This window comes from Oncorhynchus clarkii, unplaced genomic scaffold, assembly GCF_045791955.1.
Source record: "Oncorhynchus clarkii lewisi isolate Uvic-CL-2024 unplaced genomic scaffold, UVic_Ocla_1.0 unplaced_contig_2796_pilon_pilon, whole genome shotgun sequence".
In the NCBI taxonomy this organism is placed as follows: domain Eukaryota; kingdom Metazoa; phylum Chordata; class Actinopteri; order Salmoniformes; family Salmonidae; genus Oncorhynchus; species Oncorhynchus clarkii.
Window position 1 is genome coordinate 104662 of NW_027258059.1, and position 18281 is coordinate 122942.

Consider the following 18281-nt stretch of genomic DNA (forward strand, 5'->3'; position numbering starts at 1 on the left):
GGTCGATCACAGGCTCTAGGGGTCGATCATAGGGTCTAGGGGTCGATCACAGGCTCTAGGGGTCGATCATAGGGTCTAGGGGTCGATCATAGGGTCTAGGGGTCGATCATAGGGTCTAGGGGTCGATCATAGGGTCGATCATAGGGTCTAGGGGTCGATCATAGGGTCTAGGGGTCAATCACAGGCTCTAGGGGTCGATCACAGGCTCTAGGGGTCGATCACAGGCTCTAGGGGTCGATCACAGGCTCTAGGGGTCGATCACAGGCTCTAGGGGTCGATCACAGGCTCTAGGGGTCGATCACAGGCTCTAGGGGTCGATCACAGGGTCTAGGGGTCGATCACAGGCTCTAGGGGTCGATCATAGGCTCTAGGGGTCGATCATAGGGTCTAGGGGTCGATCACAGGCTCTAGGGGTCGATCACAGGCTCTAGGGGTCGATCATAGGGTCTAGGGGTCGATCATAGGGTCTAGGGGTCGATCACAGGCTCTAGGGGTGCGATCATAGGCTCTAGGGGTGCGATCATAGGCTCTAGGGGTGCGATCATAGGCTCTAGGGGTGCGATCATAGGCTCTAGGGGTCGATCATAGGCTCTAGGGGTCGATCATATGCTCTAGGGGTCGATCATAGGCTCTAGGGGTCGATCATAGGCTCTAGGGGTCCGATCATAGGGTCTAGGGGTCCGATCATAGGGTCTAGGGGTCCGATCATAGGGTCTAGGGGTCAATCATAGGCTCTAGGGGTGCGATCATAGGGTCTAGGGGTGCGATCATAGGGTCTAGGGGTGCGATCATAGGCTCTAGGGGTGCGATCATAGGCTCTAGGGGTGCGATCATAGGGTCTAGTGGTCCGATCATAGGGTCTAGGGGTCCGATCATAGGGTCTAGGGGTCCGATCATAGGGTCTAGGGGTCCGATCATAGGGTCTAGGGGTCGATCATAGGGTCAAGGGGTGCGATCATAGGCTCTAGGGGTCCGATCATAGGGTCTAGGGGTCGATCATAGGGTCTAGGGGTCCGATCATAGGGTCTAGGGGTCGATCATAGGGTCTAGGGGTCGATCATAGGGTCTAGGGGTCGATCATAGGCTCTAGGGGTCGATCATAGGCTCTAGGGGTCGATCATAGGCTCTAGGGGTCGATCATAGGGTCGATCATAGGGTCGATCATAGGGTCGATCATAGGGTCGATCATAGGGTCTAGGGGTCCGATCATAGGGTCTAGGGGTCGATCATAGGGTCTAGGGGTCGATCATAGGGTCAAGGGGTCCGATCATAGGGTCTAGGGGTCGATCACAGGCTCTAGGGGTCGATCATAGGGTCTAGGGGTCGATCTTAGGGTCTAGGGGTCGATCACAGGCTCTAGGGGTCGATCATAGGGTCTAGGGGTCCGATCATAGGGTCTAGGGGTCGATCATAGGCTCTAGGGGTCGATCATAGGGTCTAGGGGTCGATCATAGGGTCTAGGGGTCGATCACAGGCTCTAGGGGTCGATCATAGGGTCTAGGGGTTGATCATAGGGTCTAGGGGTCGATCGCAGGCTCTAGGGGTCGATCGCAGGGTCTAGGGGTCGATCACAGGGTCTAGGGGTCGATCATAGGGTCTAGGGGTCGATCATAGGGTCTAGGGGTCGATCATAGGGTCGATCATAGGGTCTAGGGGTCGATCACAGGCTCTAGGGGTCGATCACAGGCTCTAGGGGTCGATCACAGGCTCTAGGGGTCGATCACAGGCTCTAGGGGTCGATCATAGGGTCTAGGGGTCGATCACAGGCTCTAGGGGTCGATCATAGGCTCTAGGGGTCGATCATAGGGTCTAGGGGTCGATCACAGGCTCTAGGGGTCGATCACAGGGTCTAGGGGTCGATCACAGGCTCTAGGGGTCGATCACAGGCTCTAGGGGTCGATCATAGGGTCTAGGGGTCCGATCATAGGGTCTAGGGGTCGATCACAGGGTCTAGGGGTCGATCACAGGCTCTAGGGGTCGATCACAGGGTCTAGGGGTCGATCATAGGGTCTAGGGGTCGATCATAGGGTCTAGGGGTCGATCATAGGGTCTAGGGGTCGATCATAGGGTCTAGGGGTCGATCATAGGGTCTAGGGGTCGATCATAGGGTCTAGGGGTCGATCACAGGCTCTAGGGGTCGATCACAGGCTCTAGGGGTCGATCACAGGCTCTAGGGGTCGATCATAGGCTCTAGGGGTCGATCACAGGCTCTAGGGGTCGATCACAGGCTCTAGGGGTCGATCATAGGCTCTAGGGGTCGATCATAGGGTCTAGGGGTCGATCATAGGGTCTAGGGGTGCGATCATAGGGTCTAGGGGTGCGATCACAGGCTCTAGGGGTCGATCACAGGGTCTAGGGGTCGATCACAGGGTCTAGGGGTCGATCACAGGGTCTAGGGGTCGATCACAGGGTCTAGGGGTCGATCATAGGGTCTAGGGGTCGATCATAGGGTCTAGGGGTCGATCATAGGGTCTAGGGGTCGATCATAGGGTCTAGGGGTCGATCACAGGCTCTAGGGGTCGATCACAGGCTCTAGGGGTCGATCACAGGCTCTAGGGGTCGATCATAGGGTCTAGGGGTCGATCATAGGGTCTAGGGGTCGATCATAGGGTCTAGGGGTCGATCATGGGGTCCGATCATAGGGTCTAGGGGTCGATCATAGGGTCTAGGGGTCGATCACAGGCTCTAGGGGTCGATCACAGGCTCTAGGGGTCGATCACAGGCTCTAGGGGTCGATCACAGGCTCTAGGGGTCGATCACAGGCTCTAGGGGTCGATCACAGGCTCTAGCGGTCGATCACAGGCTCTAGGGGTCGATCACAGGCTCTAGGGGTCGATCATAGGGTCTAGGGGTCGATCACAGGCTCTAGGGGTCGATCATAGGCTCTAGGGGTCGATCATAGGGTCTAGGGGTCGATCATAGGGTCTAGGGGTCGATCATAGGGTCTAGGGGTGCGATCACAGGCTCTAGGGGTCGATCATAGGGTCTAGGGGTCGATCATAGGGTCTAGGGGTCGATCATAGGGTCTAGGGGTCGATCATAGGGTCTAGGGGTCGATCACAGGCTCTAGGGGTCGATCACAGGCTCTAGGGGGTCGATCACAGGCTCTAGGGGTCGATCATAGGGTCTAGGGGTCGATCATAGGGTCTAGGGGTCGATCATAGGGTCCGATCATAGGGTCTAGGGGTCGATCACAGGCTCTAGGGGTCGATCACAGGCTCTAGGGGTCGATCACAGGCTCTAGGGGTCGATCACAGGCTCTAGGGGTCGATCATAGGCTCTAGGGGTCGATCACAGGCTCTAGGGGTCGATCACAGGGTCTAGGGGTCGATCATAGGGTCTAGGGGTCGATCATAGGGTCGATCACAGGCTCTAGGGGTCGATCATAGGGTCTAGGGGTCGATCATAGGGTCGATCACAGGCTCTAGGGGTCGATCATAGGGTCTAGGGGTCGATCATACGGTCGATCACAGGCTCTAGGGGTCGATCATAGGTTCTAGGGGTCGATCATAGGGTCGATCACAGGCTCTAGGGGTCGATCACAGGCTCTAGGGGTCGATCACAGGCTCTAGGGGTCGATCACAGGCTCTAGGGGTCGATCACAGGCTCTAGGGGTCGATCACAGGGTCTAGGGGTCCGATCATAGGGTCTAGGGGTCCGATCACAGGCTCTAGGGGTCGATCACAGGGTCTAGGGGTCGATCATAGGGTCTAGGGGTCCGATCATAGGGTCTAGGGGTGCGATCATAGGCTCTAGGGGTGCGATCATAGGCTCTAGGGGTGCGATCATAGGCTCTAGGGGTGCGATCACAGGCTCTAGGGGTCCGATCACAGGCTCTAGGGGTGTGATCACAGGCTCTAGGGGTCGATCATAGGCTCTAGGGGTCGATCATAGGCTCTAGGGTCGATCATAGGGTCTAGGGGTCGATCACAGGCTCTAGGGGTCGATCATAGGGTCAAGGGGTCCGATCATAGGGTCAAGGGGTCCGATCATAGGGTCAAGGGGTCCGATCATAGGGTCTAGGGGTCGATCATAGGGTCTAGGGGTCGATCATAGGGTCTAGGGGTCGATCACAGGCTCTAGGGGTCGATCATAGGCTCTAGGGGTCGATCACAGGCTCTAGGGGTCGATCACAGGCTCTAGGGGTCGATCACAGGCTCTAGGGGTCGATCACAGGCTCTAGGGGTCGATCATAGGGTCTAGGGGTCGATCATAGGGTCTAGGGGTCGATCATAGGGTCCGATCATAGGGTCTAGGGGTCGATCATAGGGTCTAGGGGTCGATCACAGGCTCTAGGGGTCGAACACAGGCTCTAGGGGTCGATCACAGGCTCTAGGGGTCGATCACAGGCTCTAGGGGTCGATCACAGGCTCTAGGGGTCGATCACAGGCTCTAGGGGTCGATCACAGGCTCTAGGGGTCGATCACAGGCTCTAGGGGTCGATCATAGGCTCTAGGGGTCGATCATAGGGTCTAGGGGTCGATCATAGGGTCTAGGGGTCGATCATAGGGTCTAGGGGTGCGATCACAGGCTCTAGGGGTCGATCATAGGGTCTAGGGGTCGATCATAGGGTCTAGGGGTCGATCACAGGCTCTAGGGGTCGATCATAGGGTCTAGGGGTCGATCATAGGGTCTAGGGGTCGATCATGGGGTCCGATCATAGGGTCTAGGGGTCGATCATAGGGTCTAGGGGTCGATCACAGGCTCTAGGGGTCGATCACAGGCTCTAGGGGTCGATCACAGGCTCTAGGGGTCGATCACAGGCTCTAGGGGTCGATCACAGGCTCTAGGGGTCGATCACAGGCTCTAGGGGTCGATCACAGGCTCTAGGGGTCGATCATAGGCTCTAGGGGTCGATCACAGGGTCTAGGGGTCGATCACAGGGTCTAGGGGTCGATCATAGGGTCTAGGGGTCGATCATAGGGTCTAGGGGTCGATCATAGGGTCTAGGGGTGCGATCACAGGCTCTAGGGGTCGATCATAGGGTCTAGGGGTCGATCACAGGCTCTAGGGGTCGATCACAGGCTCTAGGGGTCGATCACAGGCTCTAGGGGTCGATCACAGGGTCTAGGGGTCGATCATAGGGTCTAGGGGTCGATCATAGGGTCTAGGGGTCGATCATGGGGTCGATCATAGGGTCTAGGGGTCGATCATAGGGTCTAGGGGTCGATCACAGGCTCTAGGGGTCGATCACAGGCTCTAGGGGTCGATCACAGGCTCTAGGGGTCGATCATAGGCTCTAGGGGTCGATCACAGGCTCTAGGGGTCGATCACAGGCTCTAGGGGTCGATCATAGGGTCTAGGGGTCGATCATAGGGTCGATCACAGGCTCTAGGGGTCGATCATAGGGTCTAGGGGTCGATCATAGGGTCGATCACAGGCTCTAGGGGTCGATCATAGGGTCTAGGGGTCGATCATAGGGTCGATCACAGGCTCTAGGGGTCGATCATAGGGTCTAGGGGTCGATCATAGGGTCGATCACAGGCTCTAGGGGTCGATCACAGGCTCTAGGGGTCGATCACAGGCTCTAGGGGTCGATCACAGGCTCTAGGGGTCGATCACAGGCTCTAGGGGTCGATCACAGGCTCTAGGGGTCGATCATAGGGTCTAGGGGTCCGATCATAGGGTCTAGGGGTCCGATCACAGGCTCTAGGGGTCGATCATAGGGTCTAGGGGTCCGATCATAGGGTCTAGGGGTGCGATCATAGGCTCTAGGGGTGCGATCATAGGCTCTAGGGGTGCGATCACAGGCTCTAGGGGTGCGATCACAGGCTCTAGGGGTGCGATCACAGGCTCTAGGGGTCCGATCATAGGCTCTAGGGGTCGATCATAGGCTCTAGGGGTCGATCATAGGGTCTAGGGGTCGATCACAGGCTCTAGGGGTCGATCATAGGGTCAAGGGGTCCGATCATAGGGTCAAGGGGTCCGATCATAGGGTCTAGGGGTCGATCATAGGGTCTAGGGGTCGATCATAGGGTCTAGGGGTCGATCATAGGGTCTAGGGGTCGATCATAGGGTCTAGGGGTCGATCACAGGCTCTAGGGGTCGATCATAGGCTCTAGGGGTCGATCATAGGGTCTAGGGGTGCGATCACAGGCTCTAGGGGTCGATCATGGGGTCGATCACAGGCTCTAGGGGTCGATCATAGGGCAGGGTTCCCCAATGGGCGATTTAATTTGGCTCCCAAAATGTTCAGATCAAAAATATTTTGCATATATTTTATTAAGAAATAATTTTTCATTAATGAAACAAAAAGAGACTGTAAAACCATCAGAAAATGAGCTCTGTGATTTTAAATTTAGGAAAACTGTCCAACTATTCCAACGCATAAATAGAGACTGACATGTAATCAAGGTTTGAAATGATTTTCCCTCTAATATAATATAATATATATATATCTATTTGGGATACTTGCGGTCAATTTGCAGCGATACAAATGATTAATAACTATGCTCCAGCAACCCCTTACCATCCGCTTAAGGATGAAGAAAACTATTTTACACACGGCTGAATGTAATTAGGGATCCTTGGCGTAGGGTCTAGGGGTCTATTTGGAATTGGACCATATAGTGGGTTTCAGAGAACAGGAGGGTTGAGGGGAGTCGGAGTGTTGTGTCCTGGTGGTGTTGGAGGTGAGGGGTGATGTCACAGTGGGAGGTGAGGGGTGATGTCACAGTGGGAGGTGAGGGGTGATGTCACAGTGGGAGGTGAGGGGTGATGTCACAATGGGAGGTGGTACTGATGGTTTAACAGAACTGATGGCTTCTACGCTTGTGGCTAGAGCACAGCAGTCTTCGCCCTAACCTGAACCTGATTCTCCTAACCTGTCAAATTCTCCCTAACCCACCACCTCAAATTCTCCCTAACCTGTCAACTTCTCCCTAACCTGTCAACTTCTCTTTAACCTGTCAACTTCTCATTAACCTGTCAACTTCTCCCTAACCTACCACGCCAACTTCTCCCTAACCTACCACGTCAACTTCTCCCTAACCTGTCACCTTCTCCCTAACCTGTCACCTTCTCCCTAACCTGTCACCTTCTCCCTAACCTGTCAACTTCTCCCTAAATCGTCAACTTCTCCCTAAATCGTCAACTTCTCCCTAAATCGTCAACTTCTCCCTAAATCGTCAACTTCTCCCTAAATCGTCAACTTCTCCCTAACTCGTCAACTTCTCCCTAACCTGTCAACTTCTCCCTAACCTGTCAAATCCTCCCTAACCTGTCACCTTCTCCCTAACCTGTCACCTTCTCCCTAACCTGTCACCTTCTCCCTAACCTGTCAACTTCTCCCTAACCCACCACGTCACCTTCTCCCTAACCTGTCAACTTCTCCCTAACCTGTCACCTTCTCCCTAACCTGTCACCTTCTCCCTAACCTGTCACCTTCTCCCTAACCTGTCACCTTCTCCCTAACCTGTCACCTTCTCCCTAACCTGTCAAATCCTCCATCTAGCCACAACCGTAGAAGCCGTCAGTTCAGAGGAAACCATCAGTGCCACCGGTGTGTGAAGGAGAGGGTGTTGCTGAGATGGGGGGAGGTGCCTGGTGCAGTAGGGAACTCTGGGTAATGTAGTACTTTAACGGCGTCCTCTACTTTATAACCAATACATCTCAATGTGGCTTCCAACATTACATTAAAAAGACAACAACCTACTCACACTGGAAGGTAGTGAAAATATTAAACTGTCAACTACAGTCAGTCAACACATTACACTGTCAACTACAGTCAGTCAACACTGTCAACTACAGTCAGTCAACACATTACACTGTCAACTACAGTCAGTCAACACATTACACCGTCAACTACAGTCAGTCAACACAGTACACGGTCAACTACAGTCAGTCAACAGTACATTGTCAACTACAGTCAGTCAACACAGTACACGGTCAACACAGTACACGGTCAACTACAGTCAGTCAACACAGTACATTGTCAACTACAGTCAGTCAACACAGTACTTTGTCAACTACAGTCAGTCAACACAGTACACCATCCACACAGTACACTGTCAACTACAGTCAGTCAACTACAGTCAGTCAACGCATTACACCGTCAACTACAGTCAGTCAACACATTACACCATCAACACAGTACACTGTCAACTACAGTCAGTCAACACATTACATGGTCAACTACAGTCAGTCAACACAGTACACCATCAACACAGTACACTGTCAACTACAGTCAGTCAACTACAGTCAGTCAACACATTACATGGTCAACTACAGTCAGTCAACACAGTACACTGTCAACTACAGTCAGTCAACTACAGTCAGTCAACACATTACACCGTCAACTACAGTCAGTCAACACAGTACACTGTTACATGATATGTCAGTTCTGAGGACATTTATATAATGTCCTATACATCTATAGTGTATTTTCCTATTCCCTGATCAGAGCCTGGATCCAAAGGATCTCAGGGTAGGATTGGCGTTCCCTTCTAGATCATAATGAATCAGAATATACGAGCAGATCCTACAGCCTCAGCCCTACTCAGAGATGCTTTGTGGACACAGGCCCTGAAACACAAAAACCCTCCCATATGAGAGTTTTGGAAGCAGAGGGGGGGGGGGGGGGGGGGGGGGGTCGGTAGTGACAGTGTGAGGGATTATGGTAGTGAGAGAAAACATAAGGAAAGAGAGTGAAGAGCGAAACACAGACAGACAGTGGAGGGCCAAAACACAGGTGGGAGGTGAGGTAACACACACATCACCACAATACACACACACACCACAATACACACACAGAGGCACGCCACAGAGGCCTAGCTACCTCGGAACACAGGCTCGGACTCAAAATCAAAGACTATGTCATTGGGGTAGGAGTATAGGAGGGGGCTTGAGATCCGTGTTCGGTGCTTCCTCAAGCAGCGGGCGGGTGGGTGGGTCTGCAAGGGGGGGGCTGCAGGAGGGGGGGAAAGAGAGACAGACACAGCAGGATCACTGGCCCTGAAGACCAGCTACTGGGCCCACTTCTCTATGGTACCTACTGTAGGCCCGATCCAAAATGGACGCCTAGTCACTGTACTGTGCTCTACTTCTGGCCAGAGCCCAATGAGTGCCAATGAGGAGAATGCATGAATCTGTCTCCATGGACCAGTAGAAAGTTAGGGAGTTTTTCCACACATTATCACTGGCGAAAAGTAGTGCACTAGATAGGGAATAGGGTACCATTTGAGACTGGCCCTATAGTAAGTAGTCTACACTCTTTCAGAGGGAGCATGGATGGGCAGTAGAAATCAGAGAATGTTAGGGGAATAAAAAGGGTAGATGGCTCTCTTAAAGGGGAAGTCTCCTTAAAAAGGGACAGAGTTTTACAGTCTAAGGACAAATATTCTAAATATGCATCAACAAGACTAGTAGAATTAGAAATCTGACTGGACAAAATGAGTTGAGAACCTTGTAAAACAAGAGAGAAAGAGAACACAGATGCAGGATATGGGGGTGGTGGTGGTGGTGGGGGGACTTGTTGATTGAATTAGTGATGATGATAGCTTCCTTACCTCCTTCTGATCTCTGTAAACCTTGATCTCGAATCAAGTCCTGAAAGAAAGAAAGAGACAGAGAGAGAGAGACAGACAGAGACAGAGAGAGAGACAGACAGAGACAGAGAGAGAGAGAGAGCGCGAGAGAGAGCGCGAGAGCGAGAGAGAGAGAGGAAATAACAGAGAATCACAATACTGTGAAGACTGCTAGTCATCTCAGATTCCAGATAAACGCTACAGATTGGGTTATATCTTGGTAGCTTGTATAACACTTAGTGGAACGGACTACTTTTGCAGATATGAAAACAGTCAACACTGTTTTCATAAAATTATATATATATTAGTCAAAAAATATAAAATTCCCAGTTTATGTATACAAAACCAACTTTATTAAAAAGGTTTTAAAAATAGGTAATAATAATAATAATAATAATAATAATAATAATAATATTTGACTCTAAATGTTATGATGTACACTAAAAGGCATTGATGGCAGAACAGGTGGATGTAGTTCAATGTATGATTAATATAATAAACTAATACATTTCTTGGTAGTCCCAAAACATATTGGTATCGGGTTGTAAATCACAGCGGGCCTGATACCATAAGGAATGCACTGTCTCAGTTTCAATGGCTCAATATTATGGACAAAAAAAAAAAAGACGAATTTAACTAAGGTTGAGAATGACAATATAAATCAAACTAGCAAGGCCAAATGATCACAAGTCAGCAATAACATGGCTGATAGGCTGGCGTATCTAGTTATGTAGCGAGCTAAAAACACGGAGCCTAACGTTAGCTAGCGAGCTAAAAACACGGAGCCTAACGTTAGCTAGCGAGCTAGCTGCTAGGAGGATACCATGTCATTGGAAGAGTGGGTGAGTGACTGACTCTTCCGTCATCTTGTTTTTCGGTGGCTATACACGCGGCTAGAGATGCAGGTGTCATTGGGTAAAGCTAGCAAGAACGGCTAATCCAGTTAGCATATCTCTCGCATTTGTAAATTCAGAGAGCAGAATAACTGATGAATTTACCAACGTGAAACACCTGCTGAGTTTAACCCGGGGTCAGTAAACGTAGGCAAATAAAGTAATAGTTTAGTTAAGAACGCTCTCGGTAACATGTAAACAGCTCTGCTGTGTCTGGAAGTATCTAGCTAGCTAGCCAACTTTAGCCAGTTGGCTTGTGTGCTTGGTTGGGGACAAGCCTTGCATTGTTGGCAGGCAAACTGCAGAAAGACGAGGAGGCTACAATTCCCCATCGTTTATCAGTGCAATTTTGACAGCCAAATTAGGTGAAAAGGTTTTAGAGGGTTTATTTAATGTTACTTCGTTAGATGTTAGCTCATCTTACTCTGGCTAGCATTAGCTGTTGATCTTGTTGATGTGTACAACTGAGGGAGAGAGATACTGCCTTTTCATGGTTGTTTGATCAACAGGACTGTAAAGTTCACAAATATAAAGAGGATTCCCTGATATTTACATATTTACAGAAATCCATTCAGGTGTATTTTGGTGAATGTGTTCTCTTGATCTAGTCGTGCTGCAAGCTACTGCCTGTAAACACACAGTCCAGTCCAAAGTGAATGACGACAGGCCCTACTTCCTGTAAACACACAGTCCAGTTCAAAGTGAATGATGACAGGCCCTACTTCCTGTAAACACACAGTCCAGTTCAAAGTGAATGATGACAGGCCCTACTTCCTGTAAACACACAGTCCAGTTCAAAGTGAATGATGACAGGCCCTACTTCCTGTAAACACACAGTCCAGTTCAAAGTGAATGATGACAGGCCCTACTTCCTGTAAACACACAGTCCAGTTCAAAGTGAATGATGACAGGCCCTACTTCCTGTAAACACAGTTCTACTTGTCTCCAGCAGGGGGAGTGTCTGAGCCATCGGACACACAGACAAAAGGGGATATTGGACTCACGTCTATGTTGACGGGTTCGATGGTGTTGATGTGGACGTTGGGAGCGGAGGACGAGCGGTCTCTCTGTCCAAACTGGTTCCTGTGGTCCTCTTCTCCGGGCCTGAAGTTCTGGGGGATGGGGATGGACTTGGACGGGGACACGCTGGCGTAGCACAGGGACCTGGGGGTCAGAGAGAGAGAGAGAGAGGTCAGTGGTCAGGGAGGATGGGGGTTGAAACTCTGGGGGGATAGGGATGGACTTGGACGGGGACACGCTGGCGTGGCACAGGGACCTGGGGGTCAGAGAGAGGTCAGTGGTCAGGGAGGATGGGGGTTGAAACTCTGGGGGGATAGGGATGGACTTGGACGGGGACACGCTGGCGTGGCACAGGGACCTGGGGGTCAGAGAGAGAGAGAGAGAGAGGTCAGTGGTCAGGGAGGATGGGGGTTGAAACTCTGGGGGGATAGGGATGGACTTGGACGGGGACACGCTGGCGTGGCACAGGGACCTGGGGGTCAGAGAGAGAGAGAGAGAGAGAGGTCAGTGGTCTGGGAGGATGGGGGTTGAAACTCTGGGGGATAGGGATGGACTTGGACGGGGACACACTGGCGTGGCACAGGGACCTGGGGGTCAGAGAGAGGGAGAGAGAGAGAGAGAGGTCAGTGGTCAGGGAGGATGGGGGTTGAAACTCTGGGGGGATAGGGATGGACTTGGACGGGGACACACTGGCGTGACACAGGGACCTGGGGGTCAGAGAGAGGTCAGTGGTCAGGGAGGATGGGGGTTGAAACTCTGGGGGGATAGGGATGGACTTGGACGGGGACACGCTGGCGTGGCACAGGGACCTGGGGGTCAGAGAGAGGTCAGTGGTCAGGGAGGATGGGGGTTGAAACTCTGGGGGGATAGGGATGGACTTGGACGGGGACACGCTGGCGTGGCACAGGGACCTGGGGGGTCAGAGAGAGGTCAGTGGTCAGGGAGGATGGGGGTTGAAACTCTGGGGGGATAGGGATGGACTTGGACGGGGACACGCTGGCGTGGCACAGGGACCTGGGGGTCAGAGAGAGGTCAGTGGTCAGGGAGGATGGGGGTTGAAACTCTGGGGGGATAGGGATGGACTTGGACGGGGACACACTGGTGTGGTACAGGGACCTGGGGGTCAGAGAGAGAGAGAGAGAGATCAGTGGTCAGGGAGGATGGGGGTTGAAACTCTGGGGGGATAGGGATGGACTTGGACGGGGACACACTGGCGTGGCACAGGGACCTGGGGGTCAGAGAGAGAGAGAGGGGTCAGTGGTCAGGGAGGATGGGGGTTGAAACTCTGGGGGGGATGGAGATGGACTTAGACGGGGACAGGAACCTGGGTTCAGAGAGCGGTTAAGAGGGGAGGATCATCTCCCTGGGGACATGAGGGTCATCTCACTGGGGACATGTGGCAAAGCCTTAGCAGAGATTCCAGTCTACATTGAATCTAGCAAGGAGATATAATCAATCAAAACATCATTGATTTGATTTTGATTTGATATAAGATTATCAAGTCTGTTTCAATAGTCTTCAAAAATGGCTTCCTCTCCTCGTCTCCTTTCCGTCAACTGTGCCGAGGTGAGAATGGGATCAGGACAGCTGTGAGACTCACCCGGTGGAGTCGGACGGGGGCAGTGACGGGTAGGCCTCGGACACGGGGGTGGTGCCCTCTGACGACACCTCCTCCTGGGTGATGGGGTGGTGCTCAAAGAACTTCGACACCAGCAGCAAACTGCAGCAGAGACCCAACATACAGGATAGAACTGGGACACTAGCAGAGACCCAACATACAGGATAGAACTGGGACACTAGCAATAAGCAGGTCAAGCTAACGTCCGTCTCGGGGACAGGTCAAGCTAACGTCCGTCTCGGGGACAGGTCAAGCTAACGTCCGTCTCGGGGACAGGTCAAGCTAACGTCCGTCTCGGGGACAGGTCAAGCTAACGTCCATCTCGGGGACAGGTCAAGCTAACGTCCGTCTCGGGGACAGGTCAAGCTAACGTCCGTCTCGGGGACAGGTCAAGCTAACGTCCGTCTCGGGGACAGGTCAAGCTAACGTCCGTCTCCGGGGACAGGTCAAGCTAACGTCCGTCTCGGGGACAGGTCAAGCTAACGTCCGTCTCCGAGGACAGGTCAAGCTAACGTCCGTCTCGGGGACAGGTCAAGCTAACGTCCGTCTCAAACAAGGAACAACAACACTTGCGTGCAAACCAACAGAATAACATCACGCATCGAGTCCCACCCCCTTTCCTCAACGAGTTGAACTGATTGATTTGATCAAAGCGATGGATAACTCACTCTAGCTGGTCGTAGTTGACACACATGAGCGGCACCTCCGTGCTGCAACGCTGGTGGAACTTATAGCCACACGTCTGACATCGGAACCCCTGGAACAGAAGCTTCCGGCAAAAATCGCAGAAGGCCAACGTAAAAAACGTCTTCCTCACCTGGGCGAACAGACAGAAACAGAGAGAGAGAGAGAGAGAGAGACAGAGACGGTTAGAAAATAGATCGGGAACGTCAGTAACTAGTGACGGGTACCTTCTGTCCATGGAGATGGAAAGACCACTCATCTGTGTAAAAGGCCACTTAATTTGTTTTGCAGTTTTGTCACACAGCACAATGACACAGATGTCTCAAGTTTTGGAGTGTGCAATTGACATTCTAACTGCAGGATTGTCCACCAGAACTGTTGACAGAAAATGTAATGTTGCTTTCTCTACCATAAGCCCGAGGGGTAGTTTTGTCTGTAATAAAGCTCTTTTGTGGGGAAAAACTCATTCTGATTGGCTGGGCCTGACTCCCAAGTGTGTGGGCCTGGCTGCCAAGTAGGTGGGCCCATGCCCTCCCAGGCTGCACCCCTGCCCAGTCATATGAAATTCTAGTACCAATTCCATAGTTTCAAGTCATACTCACAAAGTTGTGTGTGGTCAGAGGAACGTTCTCCAGCACTTCCACGTGTAGCTCCTCCCCTGTCAGCCAGGAGATGTCTGTGTCCCAGCCAAGAGGCTTCTTCTCTCTGAGACAGGTGACAGGAAGAGGAGTTTACTGGGTTGTGGTCGAGTTTAGTACACATGTGTGGGTTGTTGTTGTGAAAGAGAATGTGTTCAATGATTTACCTTGTACAACAAAGTACAATAAAATAAACTGAATTGTGCAAGTGTGGGACTGTACATTGACCCCTTACCGTGGGACTGTACATTGACCCCTTACCGTGAGACTGTACATTGACCCCTTACAGTGGGACTGTACATTGACCCCTTACAGTGGGACTGCACATTGACCCCTTACAGTGGGACTGTACATTGACCCCTTACAGTGGGACTGTACATTGACCCCTTACCGTGGGACTGTACATTGACCCCTTACCGTGGGACTGTACATTGACCCCTTACAGTGGGACTGTACATTGACCCCTTACAGTGGGACTGTACATTGACCCCTTACAGTGGGACTGTACATTGACCCCTTACCGTGGGACTGTACATTGACCCCTTACCGTGGGACTGTACATTGACCCCTTACCGTGGGACTGTACATTGACCCCTTACCGTGGGACTGTACATTGACCCCTTACCGTGGGACTGTACATTGACCCCTTACAGTGGGACTGTACATTGACCCCTTACAGTGGGACTGTACATTGACCCCTTACAGTGGGACTGTACATTGACCCCTTACCGTGGGACTGTACATTGACCCCTTACCGTGGGACTGTACATTGACCCCTTGCCGTGGGACTGTACATTGACCCCTTACCGTGGGACTGTACATTGACCCCTTACCGTGGGACTGTACATTGACCCCTTACCGTGGGACTGCACATTGACCCCTTACCGTGGGACTGTACATTGACCCCTTACCGTGGGACTGTACATTGACCCCTTACCGTGGGACTGTACATTGACCCCTTACAGTGGGACTGTACATTGACCCCTTACAGTGGGACTGCACATTGACCCCTTACAGTGGGACTGCACATTGACCCCTTAACAGTGGGACTGTACATTGACCCCTTACGGTGGGACTGTACATTGACCCCTTACGGTGGGACTGTACATTGACCCCTTACGGTGGGACTGTACATTGACCCCTTACGGTGGGACTGTACATTGACCCCTTAACAGTGGGACTGTACATTGACCCCTTACAGTGGGACTGTACATTGACCCCTTAACAGTGGGACTGTACATTGACCCCTTACGGTGGGACTGTACATTGACCCCTTAACAGTGGGACTGTACATTGACCCCTTAACAGTGGGACTGTACATTGACCCCTTACAGTGGGACTGTACATTGACCCCTTAACAGTGGGACTGTACATTGACCCCTTACGGTGGGACTGTACATTGACCCCTTACTGATCTCCACTGTTCTGAAATGATTACAAAGTTGTACAGGAGCTTCAATTGACAGAATGTGAAATGTAAAAGACACGTGTGTGTGTGTGTGTGTGTGTGTGTGTGTGTGTGTGTGTGTGTGTGTGTGTGTGTGTATGTATATGTGTATATATCTTACCCATCCTGTATCCTGTAGACAGCACAGCATTCAGGGATTAGTCCCCTCATCATTAAAGCCTTCTTCAGAGAGTCTCTGACCGTCATGCCACAGCGGGCTGGGACCTGGGACAGACCGAGAGGAACCATACAGTTAGTTTCAGAGACTGGACAGACCGAGAGGAACCATACAGTTAGTTTCAGAGACTGGACAGACCGAGAGGAACCATACAGTTAGTTTCAGAGACTGAACAGCAGGTATAGACCACACACAACTAGAACTACATACAGTGCCTTGCGAAAGTATTCGGCCCCCTTGAACTTTGCGACCTTTTGCCACATTTCAGGCTTCAAACATAAAGATATAAAACTGTATTTTTTTGTGAAGAATCAACAACAAGTGGGACACAATCATGAAGTGGAACGACATTTATTGGATATTTCAAACTTTTTTAACAAATCAAAGACTGAAAAATTGGGCGTGCAAAATTATTCAACCCCCTTAAGTTTTGCACATCGAGAGACTGAAATTTTTTCCCATTCCTCCTTGCAAAACAGCTCGAGCTCAGTGAGGTTGGATGGAGAGCATTTGTGAACAGCAGTTTTCAGTTCTTTCCACAGATTCTCGATTGGATTCAGGTCTGGACTTTGACTTGACCATTCTAACACCTGGATATGTTAATTTTTGAACCATTCCATTGTAGATTTTGCTTTATGTTTTGGATCATTGTCTTGTTGGAAGACAAATCTCCGTCCCAGTCTCAGGTCTTTTGCAGACTCCATCAGGTTTTCTTCCAGAATGGTCCTGTATTTGGCTCCATCCATCTTCCCATCAATTTTAACCATCTTCCCTGTCCCTGCTGAAGAAAAGCAGGCCCAAACCATGATGCTGCCACCACCATGTTTGACAGTGGGGATGGTGTGTTCAGCTGTGTTGCTTTTACGCCAAACATAACGTTTTGCATTGTTGCCAAAGTTCAATTTTGGTTTCATCTGACCAGAGCACCTTCTTCCACATGTTTGGTGTGTCTCCCAGGTGGCTTGTGGCAAACTTTAAACTACACTTTTTATGGATATCTTTAAGAAATGGCTTTCTTGCCACTCTTCCATAAAGGCCAGATTTGTGCAATATACGACTGATTGTTGTCCTATGGACAGAGTCTCCCACCTCAGCTGTAGATCTCTGCAGTTCATCCAGAGTGATCATGGGCCTCTTGGCTGCATCTCTGATCAGTCTTCTCCTTGTATGAGCGGAAAGTTTAGAGGGACGGCCAGGTCTTGGTAGATTTGCAGTGGTCTGATACTCCTTCCATTTCAATATTATCGCTTGCACAGTGCTCCTTGGGATGTTTAAAGCTTGGGAAATCTTTTTGTACCCAAATCCGGCTTTAAACTTCTTCACAACAGTATCTCGGACCTGCCTGGTGTGTTCCTTGTTCTTCATGATGCTCTCTGCGCTTTTGACGGACCTCTGAGACTATCACAGTGCAGGTGCATTTATACGGAGACTTGATTACACACAGGTGGATTGTATTTATCATCATTAGTCATTTAGGTCAACATTGGATCATTCAGAGATCCTCATTGAACTTCTGGAGAGAGTTTGCTGCACTGAAAGTAAAGGGGCTGAATAATTTTGCACGCCCAATTTTTCAGTTTTTGATTTGTTAAAAAAGTTTGAAATATCCAATAAATGTCGTTCCACTTCATGATTGTGTCCCACTTGTTGTTGATTCTTCACAAAAAAATACAGTTTTATATCTTTATGTTTGAAGCCTGAAATGTGGCAAAAGGTCGCAAAGTTCAAGGGGGCCGAATACTTTCGCAAGGCACTGTAACAAGATCACTATATACAGTTAGTTTCAGAGACTGAACAGCAGGTATAGACCACACACAACTAGAACTACATAACAAGATCACTATATACAGTTAGTTTCAGAGACTGAACAGCAGGTATAGACCACACACAACTAGAACTACATAACAAGATCACTATATACAGTTAGTTTCAGAGACTGAACAGCAGGTATAGACCACACACAACTAGAACTACATAACAAGATCACTATATACAGTTAGTTTCAGAGACTGAACAGCAGGTATAGACCACACACAACTAGAACTACATAACAAGATCACTATATACAGTTAGTTTCAGAGACTGAACAGCAGGTATAGACCACACACAACTAGAACTACATAACAAGATCACTATATACAGTTAGTTTCAGAGACTGAACAGCAGGTATAGACCACACACAACTAGAACTACATAACAAGATCACTATATACAGTTAGTTTCAGAGACTGAACAGCAGGTATAGACCACACACAACTAGAACTACATAACAAGATCAC

At 50.5% G+C, this 18281-nt stretch overlaps 1 protein-coding gene across 2 annotated transcripts in view; it reads right to left on the bottom strand.

Moving 5' to 3' along the window:
- Positions 1 to 18281, bottom strand: part of LOC139394699 (serine/threonine-protein kinase B-raf-like) — a 58073-nt gene that overhangs the window by 22079 nt on the left and 17713 nt on the right. Inside the window, exons 4-10 of one of the 2 annotated variants that reach the window (XM_071142793.1) lie at positions 15946 to 16049; positions 14342 to 14444; positions 13724 to 13872; positions 13038 to 13157; positions 11422 to 11581; positions 9507 to 9546; positions 8777 to 8905 (exon numbers count right to left, since the gene is read on the bottom strand). In XM_071142793.1, coding sequence (XP_070998894.1) covers positions 8777 to 8905; positions 9507 to 9546; positions 11422 to 11581; positions 13038 to 13157; positions 13724 to 13872; positions 14342 to 14444; positions 15946 to 16049 — 805 coding nt within the window. The remainder of the gene's footprint in view (positions 1 to 8776; positions 8906 to 9506; positions 9547 to 11421; positions 11582 to 13037; positions 13158 to 13723; positions 13873 to 14341; positions 14445 to 15945; positions 16050 to 18281) is intronic. The other variant, XM_071142794.1, reaches the window with a different exon arrangement.